Source organism: Dicentrarchus labrax, unplaced genomic scaffold (genome assembly GCF_905237075.1).
Source record: "Dicentrarchus labrax unplaced genomic scaffold, dlabrax2021, whole genome shotgun sequence".
Classification (NCBI taxonomy): domain Eukaryota; kingdom Metazoa; phylum Chordata; class Actinopteri; family Moronidae; genus Dicentrarchus; species Dicentrarchus labrax.
The window spans coordinates 6,672,745-6,692,605 of record NW_026136716.1 but is presented as its reverse complement, the minus strand read 5'-3'; the positions used below and the strand labels follow the sequence as shown (position 1 = coordinate 6,692,605).

The 19,861-nt window shown below is 40.7% G+C and overlaps 2 protein-coding genes across 33 annotated transcripts in view; both read left to right on the top strand.

Moving 5' to 3' along the window:
• The window catches only part of LOC127378388 (poliovirus receptor-like), a 38,581-nt gene extending 34,116 nt beyond the window's left edge, over nt 1-4,465 (top strand). For 9 of the 32 annotated variants that reach the window (XM_051427179.1, XM_051427165.1, XM_051427170.1 and 6 more), the window contains 4 exons: nt 3,261-3,299; nt 3,387-3,477; nt 3,590-3,627; nt 4,074-4,465. In XM_051427179.1, the coding sequence (XP_051283139.1) occupies nt 3,261-3,299; nt 3,387-3,477; nt 3,590-3,627; nt 4,074-4,441 (536 nt within the window). In that variant the 3' untranslated portion in view covers nt 4,442-4,465. The other 23 variants (XM_051427205.1, XM_051427201.1, XM_051427204.1 and 20 more) reach the window with 8 other exon arrangements.
• A 169-nt stretch (nt 4,466-4,634) lies between these two features.
• LOC127378395 (OX-2 membrane glycoprotein) lies at nt 4,635-19,501 on the top strand. The gene is made up of 8 exons (XM_051427211.1): nt 4,635-4,789; nt 6,352-6,433; nt 6,578-6,707; nt 7,394-7,717; nt 8,190-8,519; nt 9,999-10,283; nt 11,275-11,376; nt 17,427-19,501. The coding sequence occupies exons 3-8, from the start codon at nt 6,638-6,640 to the stop codon at nt 17,429-17,431; spliced, it is 1,116 nt and encodes a 371-aa protein (XP_051283171.1). The 5' UTR covers nt 4,635-4,789; nt 6,352-6,433; nt 6,578-6,637; the 3' UTR covers nt 17,432-19,501.
• Nucleotides 19,502-19,861: the final 360 nt, after the last annotated feature.

Here is a 19,861-nt window from a genome sequence, read left to right as displayed (position 1 = left end):
ACATTCAGAGACTGATCAATACTTTATAGCTCATGTCTTTTTTGGTTTTCAGGTTTCAGGAATCTGGGTCTGATCACATTGATTTCAGTAAGTTAACGTCCAAGTGTTCTCAATTATTACTTTTTGATCTGTAGTTTCTATATGAATGTTGAGTATTTGTCACAAATTTTTCTCTTTTCTCACAGATTTCACTTGGATCATTTTATCTGTGGTGGCCTGTGTTTGCTTAAAAATTTAATTGTGTGCATTTATTATAAAGTATACATATCATTACTGTAGTAAAGAAAGCTTTAACTAAATGAGGGTTTTGTTGACAGAAATGTAACTTTATATCTGAAATATTGGTGTTTTATATCTTAAAATGGTATTCTGAGCTGTTTGTTGAGTGTAACATCATTTGATATATTTGTATTTTAATAAAGTTTCCATTTTCTAAATCTACTAAGTACAAACAGTGATTTGTTTGTCATAATAATCAGAAATGTGTAATTTTGTTCCTCATATATTTAAACCCTTACGATATATTTGTCTTTATAGAGATAGATATCAGCCTGTGATGAGACTCTGTGGTGATTTATGGACTTGTTAAAAAGTAGTTCAAACCTTCATATTGAGGTTGTTTTTATTAAATCATGTCAGTGTCTCTCATCTGTCACCTGTCAGGTATAAATATGAGGTTTTATTCATTTATTATGATTTTACTTTGGCAAACAGAAAGATTTGAATCACCAAAAGAGAAACGAAAGTAAATTGTGGTTGAACTTTATAAGATGTCTCACTGAGTGTGTGTATGGGGGGCAGCTAGACTTAACGCGCTGTTTATTTAGCATTTATACAAGATTTTAGAGTAATAATTGATTAAATGATTAAACCTATAAATCCTGATATGTTTTATGTATGATATTGTATTTATAAGGATCATATTTTAGAAAAATGCGTTGACACTTCCCACGGTGATACCATAAAGCCTTATGTACACCTATATACATTACAGTGTCATATTGAGTTCATCGTAAGGTATCAACGCTGAAATATAATATATATTTATGGGGTTTAAAAGTTATTTGTTAAGAATAAGTTAAAGTTAAGTGTTATGGCAGAAAATCTAACCGGAGCGGACTCTTTACTCTTGCCTCCTACAGAACTTCGGTCGCATCTTCTGCGCATGACAGCCTTTCCACGTGTGGAGCTCCATCATGGTAGACTGCGTCGTCCTCTGTCTCCTTTTGGTGTTGAGCTTTCAGACAGGTAGAAAACTGAATTCTCCAAATATGTTAGGCGAGACCGGGGCTTGTTGTCCCATTGCAGTTATCTTCTCCACCAAGGGGCGCAACTAAAAAGTGGAATACTAGTTTTCTTCCTTTACATGGTCAGGTGTCATGTCCTGTCTGAGAAGAGGATAGCACATTGTGAGCTGAGATGAGCACCAAGTAACCGTTTTGCACAACCCAAAAGAAAAAATATCAACTTTATATATTTCAAAATAAGCTTCGTTAGGCAAAGGATGGGCCCATGAAGAATGAACCCATGGTAAGTCAGTCTACGTATGCCAGAACTGCGTTGCGGATGATGAGTCTAGTGAGGAAATTTGTTTGTCAGGTTTTGTTTGAGTTTTTATGAATGGATCTTCCAGTTGTTGTTGGAACTAGTCCACATTTTAGGACTGGTTTAAGTTTAAGAAAGGTAAAACAGGCATTGGAGTCTGAGAGTCATAGCCTACGCCTCAGCAGTTCCTAAGGACTTTAATCCAGTGCATGTTGCATAATATTTTATGTTAACGTTTGTTCAATGGCTTTTTCAAGCTCAATGATAAACATTTTCTGTGCCTGACTTCAGTGTTCACTTTCAAGTAAAAAAGAACAACATCAATAATTTTGTCCTTGTTTTATTAGTTGCAAAATCCAGTGTGACATCTTACCCCATATAGTGAGACAACTTACCCGATGGTGGGGCAACATGTCACATGTTCACAGTCTCTATTTGATTGCTTATAACTCTGCACTGACACAAGATATAAAAATGACATGAATACAAAATATATACCTGAGACTTTCATCTGGTACACATTTTTTTTTATATGATGTACTGATTCCAAGAAATATATAAGAGTGTAAAAAGTGTGACAACAAGCCCCGGTCTCCCCTACATGTTTAGTTTGTTTTTAAAGTTATTTCTCAGCTAATATAATCTGTTAAACTTAAAGTCAAGTGCTTTATTTAACAAGCTCATATTGATCTTGAATTCCAAATTACGATGTAATCTGTTACACAAAGTTCACATATCTGATTTAATTTCTACCCTGCAGGTCTAACAGCTCTGGTACAGACACAGCAGACTGTGATGGCAGCAGTGGGAGAAGAGGCTCATTTAAACTGTCAGCTGAGTCAGTTGAAAGATGTTCTTCAAGTCACATGGCAGAAAGTTTCACCTGAGAAAGAGGAAAATGTTGCTACCTTCAACAGATACTTTGGTCCAAGAGTGAATCCTGACTTTATTGATAATGTGGAGTTTAAAGATGCTGGACTGCAGAACAACTCCATAGTTATCAGGAACCCGACAGAGCAGGATGAAGGCTGCTATCGTTGTTTGTTCAACACCTACCCTGAAGGTGCTCTCACTGCTACAACCTGTCTCCAGGTCTATGGTAAGAACATTTATGCATCTTAAATAATCATACAGCAGAGGACGCTATCTACTTTTCTTGTCACTCACATCAGTAGCTGTATCAGGACAGCAGATCCACAAAAAGAAAATGAAATGTGTATTATTTTTAATAGTCTTTCACAATTGATGTATCTCAATCTGTCTCATTCTCCACTGATGTAATTAATGTGCTGTGTGTCCCTGTGTGTCCCTGTGTGTCCTGTGCAGAGCTGCATGAACCCATCCTACATGTTAGAGAATCAAACTCTTCTGAAGAGCCAGTTGTGTCCTGCTCGGCCACAGCTCGACCTGCTCCCACAGTAACATTAAGAGTCCTGCAACAAGACCTCCACTTCTCAAACTACAGCTCTGTCAGTGTCACCAACACCAACGGTACAGTCACTGTCACCACGACTACTGTGCTGTCTAGTTTCCGTGGCAACAACACACAGGTTGTATGTGCAGCGCGAGTGCTCTCTGGTCCTCAGATAGAGGTGTTTATGATGATTCCTGAGGTCAAACAGTCGTCTGCTGATGGTGAGAAACACTTCCAAACATACACATTCAGAGACTGATCAATACTTTATGATTCTGATGTTTTTTGTTTCTTTTTACAGGTTTTGGTGTTGAATCTGGATCTAAAGACAGGGATCACAGTAAATTTACTAAGTTAACTTTAATTGTTCTCAATTTTTACCTTTTGATCTGAATGTTAAGTGTTTGTCACTAATTTTCCTCTTTAGTCACAGACTTTATTTGGATCATTGTGTTGCTGGTAGTGGCCTCTGGTTGTGGTGTTGCAGCACACCTGCTCATACGAAAACATAAGCATGGGTACGTTTTAACTTTCAACTCAACATCTGTGTTTTTTTCAATAGCACAGTTAATATGGTGATGACTGATGTGTGTTTGTTCAGCACTGACTTTTTTTTTTTACCATGAGGAGATCAGGACAAGACAAACACCAATTAAACCCACTCAAGAGTAAGACAATTCATTAATTTTGTACTTTATTATTAGAATGAATCCAAATTAACTGTCTTCTGCTGGCTGACTATTTTTGTCAACTGTACATGTTAAATGCATTGATTACTCTTATTGACGTTTTTTTTTTTAGAAACTTATTTATTAATCCCCGAAGGGAAATTAGGTCGTCATAGCAGCCAGGTACATTAAAATACAATAAAATACAATAGAATAAAATACTTAGATTGAAAAGATAAAAAAAGATAAATAGGTAGGTAAGGTGCAAAGAAGTTGTAGTTGCAAGATGGTGGTAATAGTACTGATGATATGATGGTAGTGGTTTTGTTAATAACAGTATATAATGATAATATTAATAATATTTCTAATAATATAATAATAATAATAATAATAATAATATGTATATATAATATGATGACTGAACAGATATACATGTATACACATAGATACCCCAGGACACCGCAGCAAAGAAGATGGTGCTCGCCACAACAGACTGATAAACATAAACATTGAAGGACTTGAGCCTCCTCAGGAAGTAAAGCCAGCTCAGGCCCTTATTGTAGATGGCCTACGAATTTGTGGACCAGTCCAGTTTTTTGTCCAGTGTGACACCCAAGTATTTATCTTCTACATACATGTTCAAAATACATCTTTTAATAAACGGTTCATGTGTGGTTCCGTTAAGAAAGTAACTTTGCTGCTCATATTTAAACCCTCACAATATATTGAGTTTGTGTATAGAAAAGTCACTGAAATCTTGGTATTGTATGTCATGAAATGCTGTATGTGGACTGCAAATGTATTTGTATTTTAATAAAATCAAAATTTTCTCAATCTACATCTTTAAAATGTGATGTATTCTCAGTAATGCAGTGACTGATGCAGTGACTGTGTGCTGCTACAAACCTGCAGCACACAGTCACTGCATTACACAATATGGCCACTGGAGGTCCTGCTTCCCTCAGTTTGACAGAAGAGGAGTTGAGTCTGTTTTTTGAGAGATCGGGGACTGAAACGCTGCAGCAGGAACTCAACTCAGCTCAGTCGTAGTTTAAATCAATGAGCAATGGATCACTGTGCTCCACTTTCATATTACCTGTAGCTCAGGAAGCATCTCCAGGACTGGGAGCTGACTTTGTTGTGGACTATCATCTGTCAGAGGGTAAGTTTGACCTCTTCTTGTCGGGGAAAAAAAACGATTTTGGTTGCAACCAAATTAGTTTGGAGTAACTACAAATTGTTTTAGATGTTTTCACTGAATCCTGGAACAAACCACCTCAATTAGTTTGTCTAACTTTAAATGGTGAAAGTCTTCAGGGTGTAAAACCAGACATATTAAGAAACTTTTTACTGAAGATAATATTTAACTTTTATATACCTTATATAATAATATATAATATAAACTTATATGTCTGCATCGTTAACTAAACTAGAAAATAAGTTTAAATCCACTTAATGACCTGAACATAGTCCCTTTGTACTTGTGAAGCACAGGTGACATTTTTCTTCCTGTTCCATTTTTTACTATTTATTTAGGGAGAGAAGTTATAGAGAAGTTGTTATATGTGTCACTTTTTATGATTTTCATGTGGGAAACCTGGTAAGAGAAAGATTTAAATCCACAAAACTTCATGAAAAAGCCATTTTAAATATCTATTAAATAACATACAGGTGGGGAAGGGTTTTTTTATTATTGCAATCTGTTAAAGAAATCTCACATAACATCTGCATCCTGGGGACTGAACCAGCTGTGGTGGTTAAAATGTTCAGTGCACATCTGGATGTAAAGCAGATTTTTTAGGATTTTAAGTCGCCCAGCCTGGTTTCTTGGTGAGACGTTAAGATCTTCTGCATAAACGTGTATCCCTTCCAACAAAATACACTCAATTAACTTAATAAATCACCAAAATCTGGAAGGTTATTATCTGCTGGAGCTTCACATTGATTGAATCTGATTTGTTTTGTGTCCCGCTGTCAGACATCAGTGGTGTTTTTGTCGTGGAAAAGTGATTTAAGTGTTGCCCAACAGGAGCGGACTGCATGTTTGAAGCCAGATGGTTGGCACTGTAAAAAGAGCAAATAAAGGCCCATAAAGCTCTGAGGTCTGGACCTGGTCTGTCTTGTGGTTTAGGTGGGTTTCTCTTTTCCCAGCAAGTCCACTTCACTTCACTGGAGTCTGATCAAAGACCTGCTGGTTCCACCTTTTTGCCCTGGATGTCTAGAATATTTATAGAAGAACACAGAGGAGCTTTGACACAGTGTGATGTTCACACCATGTCGTGCTCACCTGAATGACTAATGTCTCCTCACCACTCCCTTGCATCATCATGTGATGACTGTAATTTCCTTGAGGTTGGATTTCAGGTATCGATTTTGAAATCTCGAGGTTTTTGGCATTGTCTAGACATCAAAGTGGCGGCTTGTGTTGCTCCCTGATGATTATTGGTTTACCAGGAGCAGGATGCACGCTGCCTATTAACATGTAAAAACCTCCATTAGGCCCCCAGGTAGTGTTTCTTGAATCAGCAGCAGCTGCTGTTGATGCTAAAACATTGTGTTACCATGCCGACAACTATCCACGATGCAGGAATGACCCAAAGCGATGGCTGCAGAGAAGTTTGGTTTCTTTTTGTGTTCCTCCTTCGCTGCCAAGCAAAGAGCGTAATCCCTGACGATGCTGTCATTGCTAATGTCATCCTCTGGCTTCATGTTCCCTCATGACAGCAGACGGCGTGCCAGTACGATGCAGCTACAACTGTGCTGACCAACAGCAGCTCAACAAGTCACAACACTGGACAGCTGACGGGTACGTCTGCACCACAGCCTCTCCGTTCACACTGTTCTGTGCTAATTTAACCTTCTTGTTTTTCCCAATTTGATGCAGCCAAAAGCCAGGTTGAGGTTTAGGTTGTGGTCGGAGCCGTCTGACTGACAGTGTTTGTGTTTGCAGCTGCAGCCTGGATGTGATACTGGGTCAGAGTGTGAGTTGGTAACCCTGCCCGAGTGTGCGATGTGTGGACCTGCCCTGCCTCTGTGTCTGCTGCTCTGGATAGTAGGGACGGCTGTTTCCAGGACACAAGGTACTTTCTGCATCCAAACCGTGCTTGTTGGTTCAATTAATAGACTGTGGTACTCATTTTATAGCCTTTAAGACAAAAAAGTGTCCATGGAACTGAGAGTTCTGCTGTTTTGGGGGTAGTAACTAAGTGCATTTACTTAAATACTGAACCTAATGCTCCTACTCCACTACATTTAGAAAGAGATACTGTACTTTTTTACTCCACTATGTTTGTCTGACAGGTATGTGACAATATTTGACATAAAAACACAATAAAATGCATTGCTAAAGATTAAACAAGTGGTTTTCGTGACCTCTTGTGTTTGAAGCTCAGAGAGGTAAAGTTATTTCATATTTCATATAAAAGTCAAATATTAATACAATGTTGTGGATCAGAACTTGTTTTTTTCTTTGTTCATTCCTCATTAATCATCTCACAACCCGTCAGATTTATTTTATAACAGTAATAATGAAATATGCAGAAGTACTTTTATCTCTGATCCTTTAAGTATATTTTACTGATAATGATACTTCTGTCCTGTTACCCAAGTAGGATTCTGAATAAAGGACTTGTAATGGAGTATTTGTAAATTATTATATTATTACTTTTACTAAAGTAAATGATCTCAGCAGATAGTTATACTACAGCAGGGATGTGAAAACATCTGTATAATAGACTGTATTGTGTAATATTGTCTCTGAACTCAGGTGAGGTCATAGCTCCTGCCACTCTGAGCGTGGAGGCAGGTCGTCCCCTCCTGCTGAGCTGTAACGTCACCACGGCGACAGGCGACACCGTCCGGCAAGTGCGCTGGCACAACAAGCACAACAAGATCCTCCTGGCGTACGAGCAAAGCGCCCCGGCCCGCATCAGCCACCAAGACCCCAACGTGCAGCTCACTGCCGCCCACAACGACGCCAGCTACATCACCATCAAGAAGGTGCAGCCCGATGATGAGGGCTGTTACCTCTGCGTCTTTGATGTGTTTCCCACGGGCCAGCAATCCGGCAAGACGTGCGTCAGCGTCACTGGTCAGTCTGGTTTCCAAATGTCTAAAAACTACTACCACCATCAGAGAGCGCAGTTGTGTATTTTGGGGTTTTGGTTCCTAGCTTCTGTAATCTTAAAGAACAAGTTATCTTCAGTAACTCACACCTAACATTTGAACTTTTGTACTTTTCCACAAACACAAAGCCTCTTTTTCCCACTTAGACCCCCCTACGAGACAGGAAGTAGTCAGCTAAGGTCTGAACTCCCAGACCTGCAGGGGAGAATGCCCACCCAGCTGGCCTTGGCACTTCCTGTTGTTACCATTAAACGTGCACATACACATTTTTATTGCTACCAGACTCCTCCTGTTAGCTCCAGTAGTCCTGTAAATCTTTCATTGTACAATCTGATGTCAGCAGAAATAAATACAGCAAACATACAATCACATTAACACACGGACCTCACTCACTTTCATGATATTTAGTATTGATAACAGCACTTCCTTTGTTCCAGGTACAGTGCGCCAGGAGGGCAACAAGACGGCCGTGAGCGGGCAGCCGGTCACCCTGTCCTGCTGGTACAGCCTCCCAGAGAGGGTGCACCAGGTGCTGTGGAGGAAGACGGCCGAGCAGGGCGACACCACCACCGTGGCCTCCTACGGCAAGCACAACCACCACTTCATAGCGGACCATTTCAAGGGTCGCGTTGGCTTGAGCCGAAGCCTGGGCGACACCCAGCTGACCATCCAGACAGTGACGACGGAGGACGAGGCCTGCTACACCTGCGAGTTCCACACATACCCAGACGGCACCAAAAGCGCCACCGCCTGCCTCTCTGTTTATGGTGAGTACCTGGGTGCCGTCTATTTCCTCGTTGATTCACCATAAATCAGGCTGCATGTGAGCCAGAATTCCTCAAATAGATACTCTTATGTCTTTCACTGCTGCTTTGGCTGTTTAATATTGCACTTCTGTAATGTCGGGTTACTTGTTTGAAACATATTAACAAAAGATCAGTGAAGCAGAGGTAGAAATATCTTGTCTTTTGGTCTTTTTATATACATTCAAGCTCTAAATACACACCTATCTGATAAATGGACTTTCAAACACCTAAAGGAGCCTAAAGTGCTCCTCCAAAGCCACAGAAGACATTATATAAACACGTGTAAAATTTTCCCTTTTTGTAAACACACCCAGGTGATGCTGTTGCAAATTAATTAAAAGCTACTGATGACTAATGTCAGGTATTTCCAGACATTGTTCTGAACAGGTCGGGTTAAAGAGCAACACTGAGACATTTCCGTTCGTTCCACTACTTCTCGCTGTCGTTAAAGTCTCTGAGCTCTGGCTTCCCACTTGTGTTCATCAGATTGGTAAAGATCTAGCAGCTACCAGACTAACAGACACACTACCAACGCTTTTCAAGGTGGAACTTCAATATAAATTATCATTATTTTATTGTTTAATAGAGAGTTTAATAGATTTGTATTGCATTTTATTGTGCGTACGACTTTGGGTTTATTTTCCAAGTGTCTTGACTGTACTAGAGATACACTGTAGGCTGAGAGAAAACGTGTGTGTGTGTCTGTGTGTCTGTGTGCATCCCAGATATAGCACAGGAAAGGGAAGTTCTGTGTATAAACACAGCCCTGAGGTGAGAGTTAGTCCAGTCATTAAACTACTGCTCTGACCCACTTTGAAGGCAGATGCTCCGTGTCCCTCGCCAACACTTAACCCCATCCTGCGCCCACTGCGCCAGAGAGGTTCAAACCACAGTGTGAAAAAGAGTGTAAGCTCTCTTAAGTCATAAGCAAATGTTCCAGGAGTGTGAGTGGTTGTTGATCTTCCTCCTTGTGTGTGTGTGTGTGTGTGTGTGTGTGTGTGTGTGTGTGTGTGTGTAGAGATAATGTTGACTGAGGGAGGGGTGTCACTGAGGGGAAAGGAGTGATTAATTTGGGAGAAAGCCCAGGGGATGAGTGGCTCACTGTTTCCCCAGATACAAGGCCCTCAGTGTTTCTGCGTGTGTGTGTCCTTCTCTTTGCTCTGTTAAACAAGCTTTTGTCTTAAACAGACGGAACCAGAGATCCAGACACACACACACACACACAGCACAGAGTTAGTAAAAGCTGCTTTGCCTCTGTTCTGTTTGCCGGCCTGTCGGAGGACAACTTGTGTCACTGTGTCCTCGAGGCAGATAGATTGACAGGCTCCGTCTCTCCATCTCCATTTTGAAGGCAGAGGAACAAATCTCTGCTGTCTGTTTCCTGTGGTTGCTCAGATAAAATGCAAAATGGCACATTAAACACAATCTCCCTTTCACCAGTTTTACCCAAACCAGAGGTGAGCCATGCGACCTCGCCCTCGGGAGTCACCGAGGCCAACTGCACCGCTCAGTCCCGACCTGCGGCGGAGATCATGTGGAACGTCGGCGGGGACAACCGAACGCTCGGGCCGCCCGTTTCTTCTTCCTACGAGCAGGGCGACGGCACGACGATAGTGACGAGCACGCTGCTCTTCCAATCAGGGCTGCTCAGTGACCTGTCCGTCAAGTGCATCGTGCACCACCAGGGTCTGAAGAAACCCCTGACGGTGTCCCTCAACGCACACGGTGAGGAGCTGGTTGAATGTTGTCAGGTTTTCATGATGTTACAAACATTTCACACACTAGATATTTACGTTAATGTACATTTATCAACAGCTTACACTACTGATAAAGAGTATTTATTAGTGATCCTCCTACATAATGACGAAATAAGTAAGTACATTTACTCAAATACTGAACTTAAGTACAGCTTTGAGGTACTTGAGTATTTTAATTTTATGCTCCTATATTTGACTATCTCTAGATGGATTTAAGGTCCAGTGTGTAGGATTTAGTCGCATCTAGTGGTGTAGTTGCAGATTACAACGCTCTCACCTCACCCTCCCCTTCCAAGGCCCAAAGACACACTAAATGACACACACCTGACTTTTAATTTAAATAACTGTTTGAGGTAAAAGTATGCAATATTTCACAAAAAAGGGGGAACATTTAAGGAAACCAGCAGCATTGCAGAACTTAATTTTTTCTTCTATCCCATTAATCACCTCAGATTTATCATTTATCTTCGGAGGGGTCCGACCCCTAGTTGGAATTAGCTCCATCTGAACCAGCTAAAGTTTTGAATGCCGGAAGCAAAGCCTGTGCACTCTAACACAGTAAGTGAAACCCTGTGGAGGTGATCCTTACAGCACAACAAACGCTGTAAGCTTCTGACAACATGTTTTACTGATAAAATCCAAATAACACTATGCACAATCAAGGCTCTCAAAATGCTGCCAGAATGTGTAAGTTGTCCTTCCCATCCTTGTGTGCTGAGGTACAGTAGAAAGAAGGCTTTTGTTTTCCACATGTGTGTATTCTCAGCTATTTTGATCACGGGTAATTGTGGCTGCTTTGATGGGGTCCTGAATCCTGTAATGTCGCAGCATACGAGAAGGATTATTTTTCTCGTACCACATCACCTAACATGTTTAGTCCAGATGTCACGAACGCACACGCTGTAATTTTAAAACATAAACAGTGATTTGGTGTAAATCTGTGTTTTTGTGTGCTGTAGTGGGTCCAGCCATGGTCATCCTCCTCTCAGTGTGCGGTGTGGCAGCGGTGCTCCTCCTGTGTCTGTGTGTGTGTCTCTGCAAGTGCTTCATCTGCACCGACGGTGAGTCTCAACTCTGCATCTTCACATCCCACAAAAGCACCACGTTTACCCTTTCAAGCCACATCGACTCATCTTCGAAAATGTATTTAGGTTTGTTGTTGTTTTTGTTGAGGTGTCGTTTAATTGCAGCTTGATTGAATCCAACTAAAACAGGAAACAGTGCTGGTGAAATACGAGTGTTCACTTGCAGCTGTATGCAGCGAGGGCATGCCTTTGACTCTGGTGGTTTTCCAGAGGCATTCTGGGAAGTGCAAGGGGTGGTTGCAAAAGAGTAAATTAGAGCATGTCATCAAAAATACGTTAACTGCTGTTATGAAAGTATCTGAAGGTGGATTTCCCCTTGCAGATTTCGGTGGCACAGCTTATTCAGGGAAACGTGGGTGAAGAAAGTGAAAAAGAAGCACTTTGAGAAATTCCTAATGTTGATCCTAAATGCTTCAGAGTTCAGCACGGGTGTTTTTACTGAGCAGCTCTCAGGAGTGACTGTAACTGTGACTGTAAGAATAACAGGAACTGAGAAAACAGGCTGGGTGTTTTAATATAATCCAGTCTTTTCTATAAGCATTTGTTAATTACAGGCTCTCCATCATGGGAGAAAAATACTCAGCTGATATGTAGTGTATTGTTGATCTTGTGGCCCGCTGTGCTGGCCAACTTTTAAGTGCCTCTTGTCATTGTCATGCTTATGGTGAACTGTTCACATTTCTTCTGGTTGCATAAACAGAAAACATCCTTGGATTTTATGAGCTGACAAGCCGACCTCAGAGAAGCTGAGCAAAGACAATCCTGCAGCTGTGTCACAGAGGATTATCGTTCAACTCTACGGAGCTTTATAGCGTCTTTCAGCTCACTGTTTTGGTTTTCCGGCCCTCACCTTTATAGTTTTGCTTCACTCTTGCCGCTCTTATCAGCGTAATTTCCAAGCACCGTCTGCTACCAAAGAAAATAAAGTGACTAGCTGGTGAACAAATAGTGGAAGGATTTAGAAGAGTCAGATAGATGCTGTGTATGATTTGAAAGTCCCTGCCCTTTTCCAAGTAATTTCCAATGATCAATTTCCAGATAGTCCTATGTAACAAACCATCTGGCGCTCCCAGCTGATCAAATACATAATGTTTTGCAGCTGCATGAGAGGAAATTAAATTAGTCTGTATCCCAAAAACATTTCAGAAAGTTGAGAATTTAAAAAATGTTAATTGTGGGAGGGCCTTAGCCAAATGATTGCAGAACATGCTGCACGTCCACACGGTCGCAACTGTTGCCAATTCTAATACAGCCAGCAAACTTAATTGCATCAAACCTTTCTCTCTCCACCAGTTCCTGTCTGCCTCTGTTCCTACCCAAAAAAAGCATAAATTCACCAAAACATAATCTTAAATTAAAGTTGTTGTAAAGCTTTGCTGGAAGACAAAATATAAGAAGAAACCACACTTGATGGTTTAAATCAATCATTTGTTATACTGTGTAGTCAGTCAGATCAAGTCAGTGGCTACTTCCAGCAGGGACAGACATTAAACTGTAGCCCAGCGGTAGTCCAGTGGCACCAACCAGACTGTAGACTGGGTGTGTCAGGCCGTCAGTACACTACAGTCATACAATCATTGGCAGTGTGGGGCCATTGCATCCAACAAGGCCTTTTCAAAACAGTCAAAAAAGAACATTTTGTTTTAACAGTTTTTTCGGCAAGAAGAGGAAGTGGATTTGGCGTAGGTGCATGTTGATAAAGTGAGTAAGAACAAGAACATCATCACCATGAAATGCCTCACATTTCTCTGAAAGCACATGCTAAAGGTCACCTCACAGGGCTCACAGCTACTTTCCACACTTAAGTGTCAGGGTGGATGCTTGGTCATGTGTCATCAACACTCCCTTTGACTCCTGTTAACACCTTTTCGCACAATCCTCTCTGGGTGTCACAGAAACACTGCGGTGCCAGCGTAATGTGACGTGTGGACCGCTGCCCACTTCCCCTGTATCAGAGACGTTCTGCCCACCGAGGAGAAGGCAGGGAAAACCAAACTTACTGCGGCATTGACCGAAGCTTTGGCTGACGTTGGTGCTTCTGCCGGCCAAACAAAAGTCATGGCCGTAAAGGAAGAAAAACAAAAGTGGGGGCTGATGTCTCAAGGTCAGGGCGGTCCCACGGCTGCTCTCGATTTGGCAACGTACGATTTAACTTTAATATGGGCTTTTGTGTCAAGCAAGAGAGAGAGAAATCCCAATGAATATAGTTTATATTTGATATATATGACCCACCTTTAAAAGGTTCCTAGAACAATGCATTTCCTAAAACCTCAATCAGAAGATTCATGAGTTTCCTTTTTCCTTCGGCTCCTCCTCATCTTTGTTTTTCTTGTGCGATAAGAAAGCATACGGCCACTTTCCTAACGTCTTAAAGATGGAAACCCAGCGACACATCGCTTTAATTCCTACATTCCTCGTCACCTCAAGTTCCAAAACCAACATACGCCCACATGGGTCGCACAAAACAAAGGCCTCAATCATGCTGTTGATGTAAGTGTGTTTGTGTTCTTTCTCACATCCCTAACTCATGAGCCCTGACACTCTCAATAACTGTATGTGATTGATAGTGTTGTGCTGGACAAGATCTTGCTCAAGTGTCCAGGATTCAGGATGGGATATCTTGAAGAGATTGCAGCTGGCTCGCTGCAGAAATAGATTTTTCTCAGGACGAAAAAAAAAAAAAGAAGCTCCCTGCTTGCTTGAGACTTTCCACATTTCTTGAAGGTCTTTGCCCAAGTTTCCTCGCTTTCCAACTCCGTGGATCCTGAGCAGAATAACAAGTGGCTTTGCTGATTGTCTTGAGTTAGCGGCCCGAAGAAAAGACCCTCTTTCTCTGTGTCTAATCCTGTGGACTGTGGATGAAGACAGACATTTGGGGCCCAGAGGAGGGAGCAGTGAGTCCCAAGTTGAAAGCTTGCCCAGTTGATAACAACAATCGACTGTACTGACACACACGTTCTGTAGTTCCCAGTCTTGGCTTGGCTGAGATGTGCCGGGAACACAGGCTTTTACTGTGATGTGATTCAGATTGCAGTCAAAGGGGAGAGAGCTGTGATGCAAAGTGTCTCAAGTCCTTATTTGGGGCTGACCTGATTCCTATGTCATATGTTTTCTTTTTTAATCACACTCAGCTTGCAGAGACCATATTGTGGATGTTATCACCCGCAGCAGGGTTTCACACCTCTTATCTCACAGGATATGTGTGATCCAATCTGTATTAACATCAATATTAACTTTAAATTTAACACCAATGCAATGGCTGGTGATACACAATGAATAAAGGTAGTTATAGTTAAAGGATTGGTTCATCTCAGTTACAGAAAGACATGTAATATATGTCTCCCACTGTGGTTCAAGCCATGCAGATAGTTTTGGTTTAAAAAAAAAAATCTGCTTTCCAGAGACACTAGGATAATCTTAAAACTTACTACCAAAGAGTAATCCCTATGAAAACCCTTTAAAGCCCCTAAAAACGTGCTTATTTCCTACAACATTAAACGTTTGTGACAAAATCAGAAGCAATCTAAGTTCAAATTTGAGGGAAGGAATCAGTATTTATTGTTATAGCAGTGGTTCCCAACCTGGGGGTCTGGACCCCCTCTAGGGGTCGCCAAAGCTTCATGGGGGGATGTGAGGCCTCCTGATTTTAAGACACGCTAGAAAACTGAAAAAATATCCTCAGACACAAAGGAAAATGTAAAGTAAATTGTCTGATATAAAGAAAATAAGAAAACACTGAATTTGTCCTAAAAGAAGCCTATTAAGTCTGTATAAGTGTTAATAATGATTAAAAAAAACTACAGTACAGACAGAGAATTGTATAAAAAGTTCCCAAAAAATAATCTGATCAAAATTCATCCAGATCTAATTTTACACAAACCTCTTGCAGTTACTGAGTTCACTGTTTGGGTTTGTTTTAAATATAATATGAAATATCTATAAAATACGTCACTTAAGCGGGAGTGGTCAGTTTACGAAATGATAAAAAAAAAGGGTCCCTTGAGGAAAAATGTTGGGAACCACTGTCTTGTAGGAATTGTATTGAAGTGGTGGCACAAACCTCACAGCTAAATATCTAAAAAAACGTTGCAAATACTGTAAATCCAAAACAATCTGCATAGTTTAGAAACCACTAAGAGGGAATACATGATATTTTTTTGTAATTTGAGTACATTACACTTTAAAAACGGAATCTCCTCGAGCAGCTATCTGAAAGTAAATCTACATTGACAAATATTTACAGTGCGTCTGAGACGAAACCCGCTGTGGATGGCCTACAAAAGCTGTGATGTCTGTGGGAGAAGTCGAACCGCGGGCCGGCCACAGAGGCTTTTGTGGCTCTTTCTGAATCAGTGGGCGTAATTTAGCCTCTGCCTGCTTCAATTGTGGCTGGGAAGTTGGGGGCCAAAGCCTGAGGTTCTTCCAGTAAATTTCTGCTGGTCTATTTGTGTTCTTTTGGTGTTTGCCGGGCGGAGATGTACAGACTATAAGGTACGGCGGTGGCACAGCTACAAGCACAGGAAGTTAACCACAGATAAGACCCCTTTTTTATTCCTGAAAGCCGATGTTTTCAATGGCAACCCTTCAATCTGGGGCACCACAGGAAGTGTGGGGGAGTGACCACATCCGGTCCAGCACACAAACACGGTCGACCCCTTGAATGATGAGGGCAGAACTGAGGGTTCGCATTGATCGCTCTTTAGAGATTAGAGGTGGGGAAACATATAACATAAACGAAGTGAAGGAGACTCTTGCTGCTCGCGGCGCTGCAAAAAATAACCACTTTTAACTTTAAAAGTCTTCTAGTAATGAACCATTTCTCTCCGGCCTCTGTAGTGTTGATAGATTTTCTCTGTCAGCTGAGTTAACTCGTCACTCTTGCTCTAATTGGCTTTTAGGCTGCACACTCAGCTTATAGACTTTTCCTAAGTGAGCCACCTCTAAATAACTCACATTGCCACCACATGTACATTAAGGTGCGGCAGGCGTTTAATTATGTCTGTGGAATTCCTGCAATGCTTCATTATATTGTGAATGTGGTCTTTTTGGATCTGAGTGGGCGTTTTGGGGACTCTGTGTGTGCATACAGACGTGTATGTGCTTGCTGTGTTTATTCTTGCATTCTTGTGTGGGATTTATATAAAGTAAATTCAACCTCTGCCCATGACGTTATGACATTTTTGCCTTGAGAAACTCCCACTCCTCACTGGGTGCTCCTGTAGAGACAAAGAGTGTTTTTTTACTGCATGTTCTGTCAACTACAACGTCAAACTCTACCTCTTTGTACTATTTCATCATGGTGATAAATCAAAAAATCATCAGAGGCCCGAGTTATGAACAAATCAATTATACAAACAAACATAAAAACCAACATTACCAGAGTGACACCATGCACTATAGAGCTTTTAAATAGGGCCCTAATTCTTATAACTTTGTGCTTTTTCAACAAATCTATAATACGAGCAGTGGCATCATATTTTTAGGACTTGACTTTGCTTTCATTATGATAAAACATCATCAACATCATCAGGTTGTACAAAACTTTGTACTATTTAATTACAGAACTTGTAGCCTAACATCAATCAAACAGAACGTATCCATAAACTGCGTAGTTGTTCATATGAGAAGAAAAGGTTAACCTCGTTTGTTTTTGGTTGAATGCATCAATCATCAGTCCACACTCTGAACACATTAAAATATCAGCTGTAATTTAGTAGAGAGAATATTGGTGTTCGTTTTCTCATCACTTAATGAATAATGGCTTCCCGAAAGCCTGATGAGACTCCCAGTTGTCAACCTTTAACTGGTGTAATCAGGAAAAGGAGTGTCAGAGCCTGACAGGACACGCAGACAGCTGAGGAAGGATTGGATCTGCGTGATTAATGCAAAATGGGAAAAATGAAACGTTGTGGAAAGTTTCTTGGGACAAAAGCTGACCAACTAACTGTCTCTCTCTCTCTCTCTCTCTCTCTCTCTCTCTCTCTCTCTCTCTCTCTCTCTCTCTCTCTCTCTCTCTTTCTGTCCAGACTGATTTGGGAGGCCGGCGTCACTGCTGCTTTGATGAAGGTCCAGCGGATCTCTGAGCCTGACCTAGCTGCTCAGCACCGTGCCCTCCAGCTCAGCGTGCAGAGGAAAGGGAACAGAGCTTTTTCACAGAACTGAGCCAACACTGCTGGTTCTGCTCCCATGAGCTGTGAAGATACAGACAAACATTTCTCTTGTCATTTACAGTAAAGTAAAAAACAGAACTAAAACCACATTATTTAATGCTAGATACTACACTTACAGTAGAAACGTTGCTTTGATGATTGATCCTGATATGAAGATATGAAGATCACGGAGGTCCGGTAGTCGGACTAAAGTGATGCTTTGTAACCTAAAAAGGTTGTTACAGTGTGTCTGTGTGTTGAACAGATACGTTTTTATATATATATATATATATATATATGTGTGTGTATTTTAAATTAAGGTTGAGTAGAGTTTGCTCAGTTTGAAGTGTTTCGACTTTGATGGGTAGCTTATAAAGAAAAACTACTAATTTAAACTAATGTAATCCAAATTTAAAGAAATCAATACATCACTTATAAGTGGGGGAATCAGTTAGTTCCCATTCAAAAACAACACAAAGGTTACCGTCCTTTCTGAAGCGATAACAAAAGAGGAAGTTTTGTGGGATCATGGGAGTTTTCATTGACGTGACTCAGGCAGAAATGATGTAATGTTAAAGTTTTATTCAAGTTTCTCTCTCGTTGACGTGTCCCGTGTTTACCCCGTAGTTCGAGAAAACTCTCCATTACCTGAATAAACTGACAGTTTCCTCTGAGTTTGAACGATGTTGGAAACATTTGGGGATAACTACACAACTCAACTAAAATATTTAACATAAGTCTAGTGTTTATAGTCATTTTAATGTAAAGTATGTTACGTGTTGTCAACCCTGAATGTTGCTCGGATATATATGACAGCCCCGGACACGCAGAAATTTTATCTAATAACCAAAACTGTTTTAAGTTTGGCAGAAAATTGAATCTTCATGTAAGACACTATCGCTCACAGCTGATTGTTTTTCTGGGCCTTCAAGGTGGCTGAAAATGTAAAGACTCATCCGCTGTCCTTTTGCCACTGCTCCCTAATTGCTGTGGGCATCTAAAATTGCCACCTTGGGGTATTACGTCACCTGAAAACCCTCTATTTGTGGTAGTCAAATCAAGAAGAGGGATGATTAAAAGGGTGCCCATTTTAAACTAGACCTACAAGTTACAGTAAATCAAAAAGAAGCAGGGGGGGGGGCTAAAATCTAACTTTTTAGTGAACCAGTCCTGTTGTGATTCAGACTGAAAGGTTGGTTTGGGTGGGAAAGAATAAAAGGTTTATTATTTATAGCTGCTGTGTTGTGTGGTTGACCTGTGACCTGTGTGCTCGGTGTTTAACACCGCCCAAACGATTCCAGCGTGGATGAAACCCTGCAGCTGTGAATCACTGTGTGTGTGTGTGAGACTGAGAGTGTGTGTGGGGTTGTTTGTATACATCTGCATGTCTGTGTTTTAAATGTGAAAGTAATTTGTCCGTGTGTGTGTGTGTGTGTGTGTGTGTGTGTGTGTGTGTGTGTGTGTGTGTGTGTGTGTGTGTGTGTGTGTGTGTGTGTGTGTGCGTGTGCAGTTTGTATTGTTGTACAGTGTTTGAACTTTAGGGAGCACCAGCAGAGTTTTGTTTGGGATATATATTAATATAGGCCTGTGTGGGCTGTGTACAGTAAGGTTTTGTAGAAAATCTCATTTATAAGAAGAAAACATATATTCTATTAACAATTAAACTCAACATCCTCTGTTACAGTGAAGTTTTCTGTATATAAAGGCGATCAGAAGGTTTAAATGTTAATAAATGCTTACATTGAAGTAAAACAAACGTAGCTACGTTGTCTATCTGCTGTTTACTTTCTATTTCAGTTTAATAATCATGTTTTCAGTGTTACAGTGTTTTGTTTTTTGAACAGTATTCACCTTTTTAGTGTCTGTAAGAGTCAATAAATAGTTACCAGTCTGGTGCTGAGAAGATAAATCTAAAGTTATAAGTGGATCAGAAATAAAAACCTGAGGATTTATTTGCTTTTTGTTTCGCTGTTTATTTTTATAGTCTGTATTTTGGAGATATTGAGTAAGAACATCACAAATTATACCTCAAATTTGTAAATGAAGTCTCCAAACTGGCTTGGATTCTTTTAAAATTGTTGGGTTTTGGTGTATGAAGACTGTGGGTGGTACAGTAACCTCAACAAAAAACGTTACACAATAGGAAACTCATTTCCTCCGCTGCCCACTCCAGTGACTGTACTGTTTCACTCTCAGACCCTGCGAGTGGCATAACTCCATCTTGGTGCCTTTTTTTAAACAATCTGTGACTAACCAATGCAAATATTTAAGGCTTAAAATAACCTGAAATGAACAGACATCCAATTCCACAA

Coding starts and splice junctions, on each gene's coding strand:
- LOC127378395 (XM_051427211.1), top strand. CDS start 6,638: ATGTGTGGACCTGCCCTGCCTCTGTGTCTGCTGCTCTGGATAGTAGGG. Junction 7,718..8,189: donor GACGTGCGTCAGCGTCACTG/GTCAGTCTGGTT, acceptor CCTTTGTTCCAG/GTACAGTGCGCCAGGAGGGC. Junction 8,520..9,998: donor CGCCTGCCTCTCTGTTTATG/GTGAGTACCTGG, acceptor CCCTTTCACCAG/TTTTACCCAAACCAGAGGTG.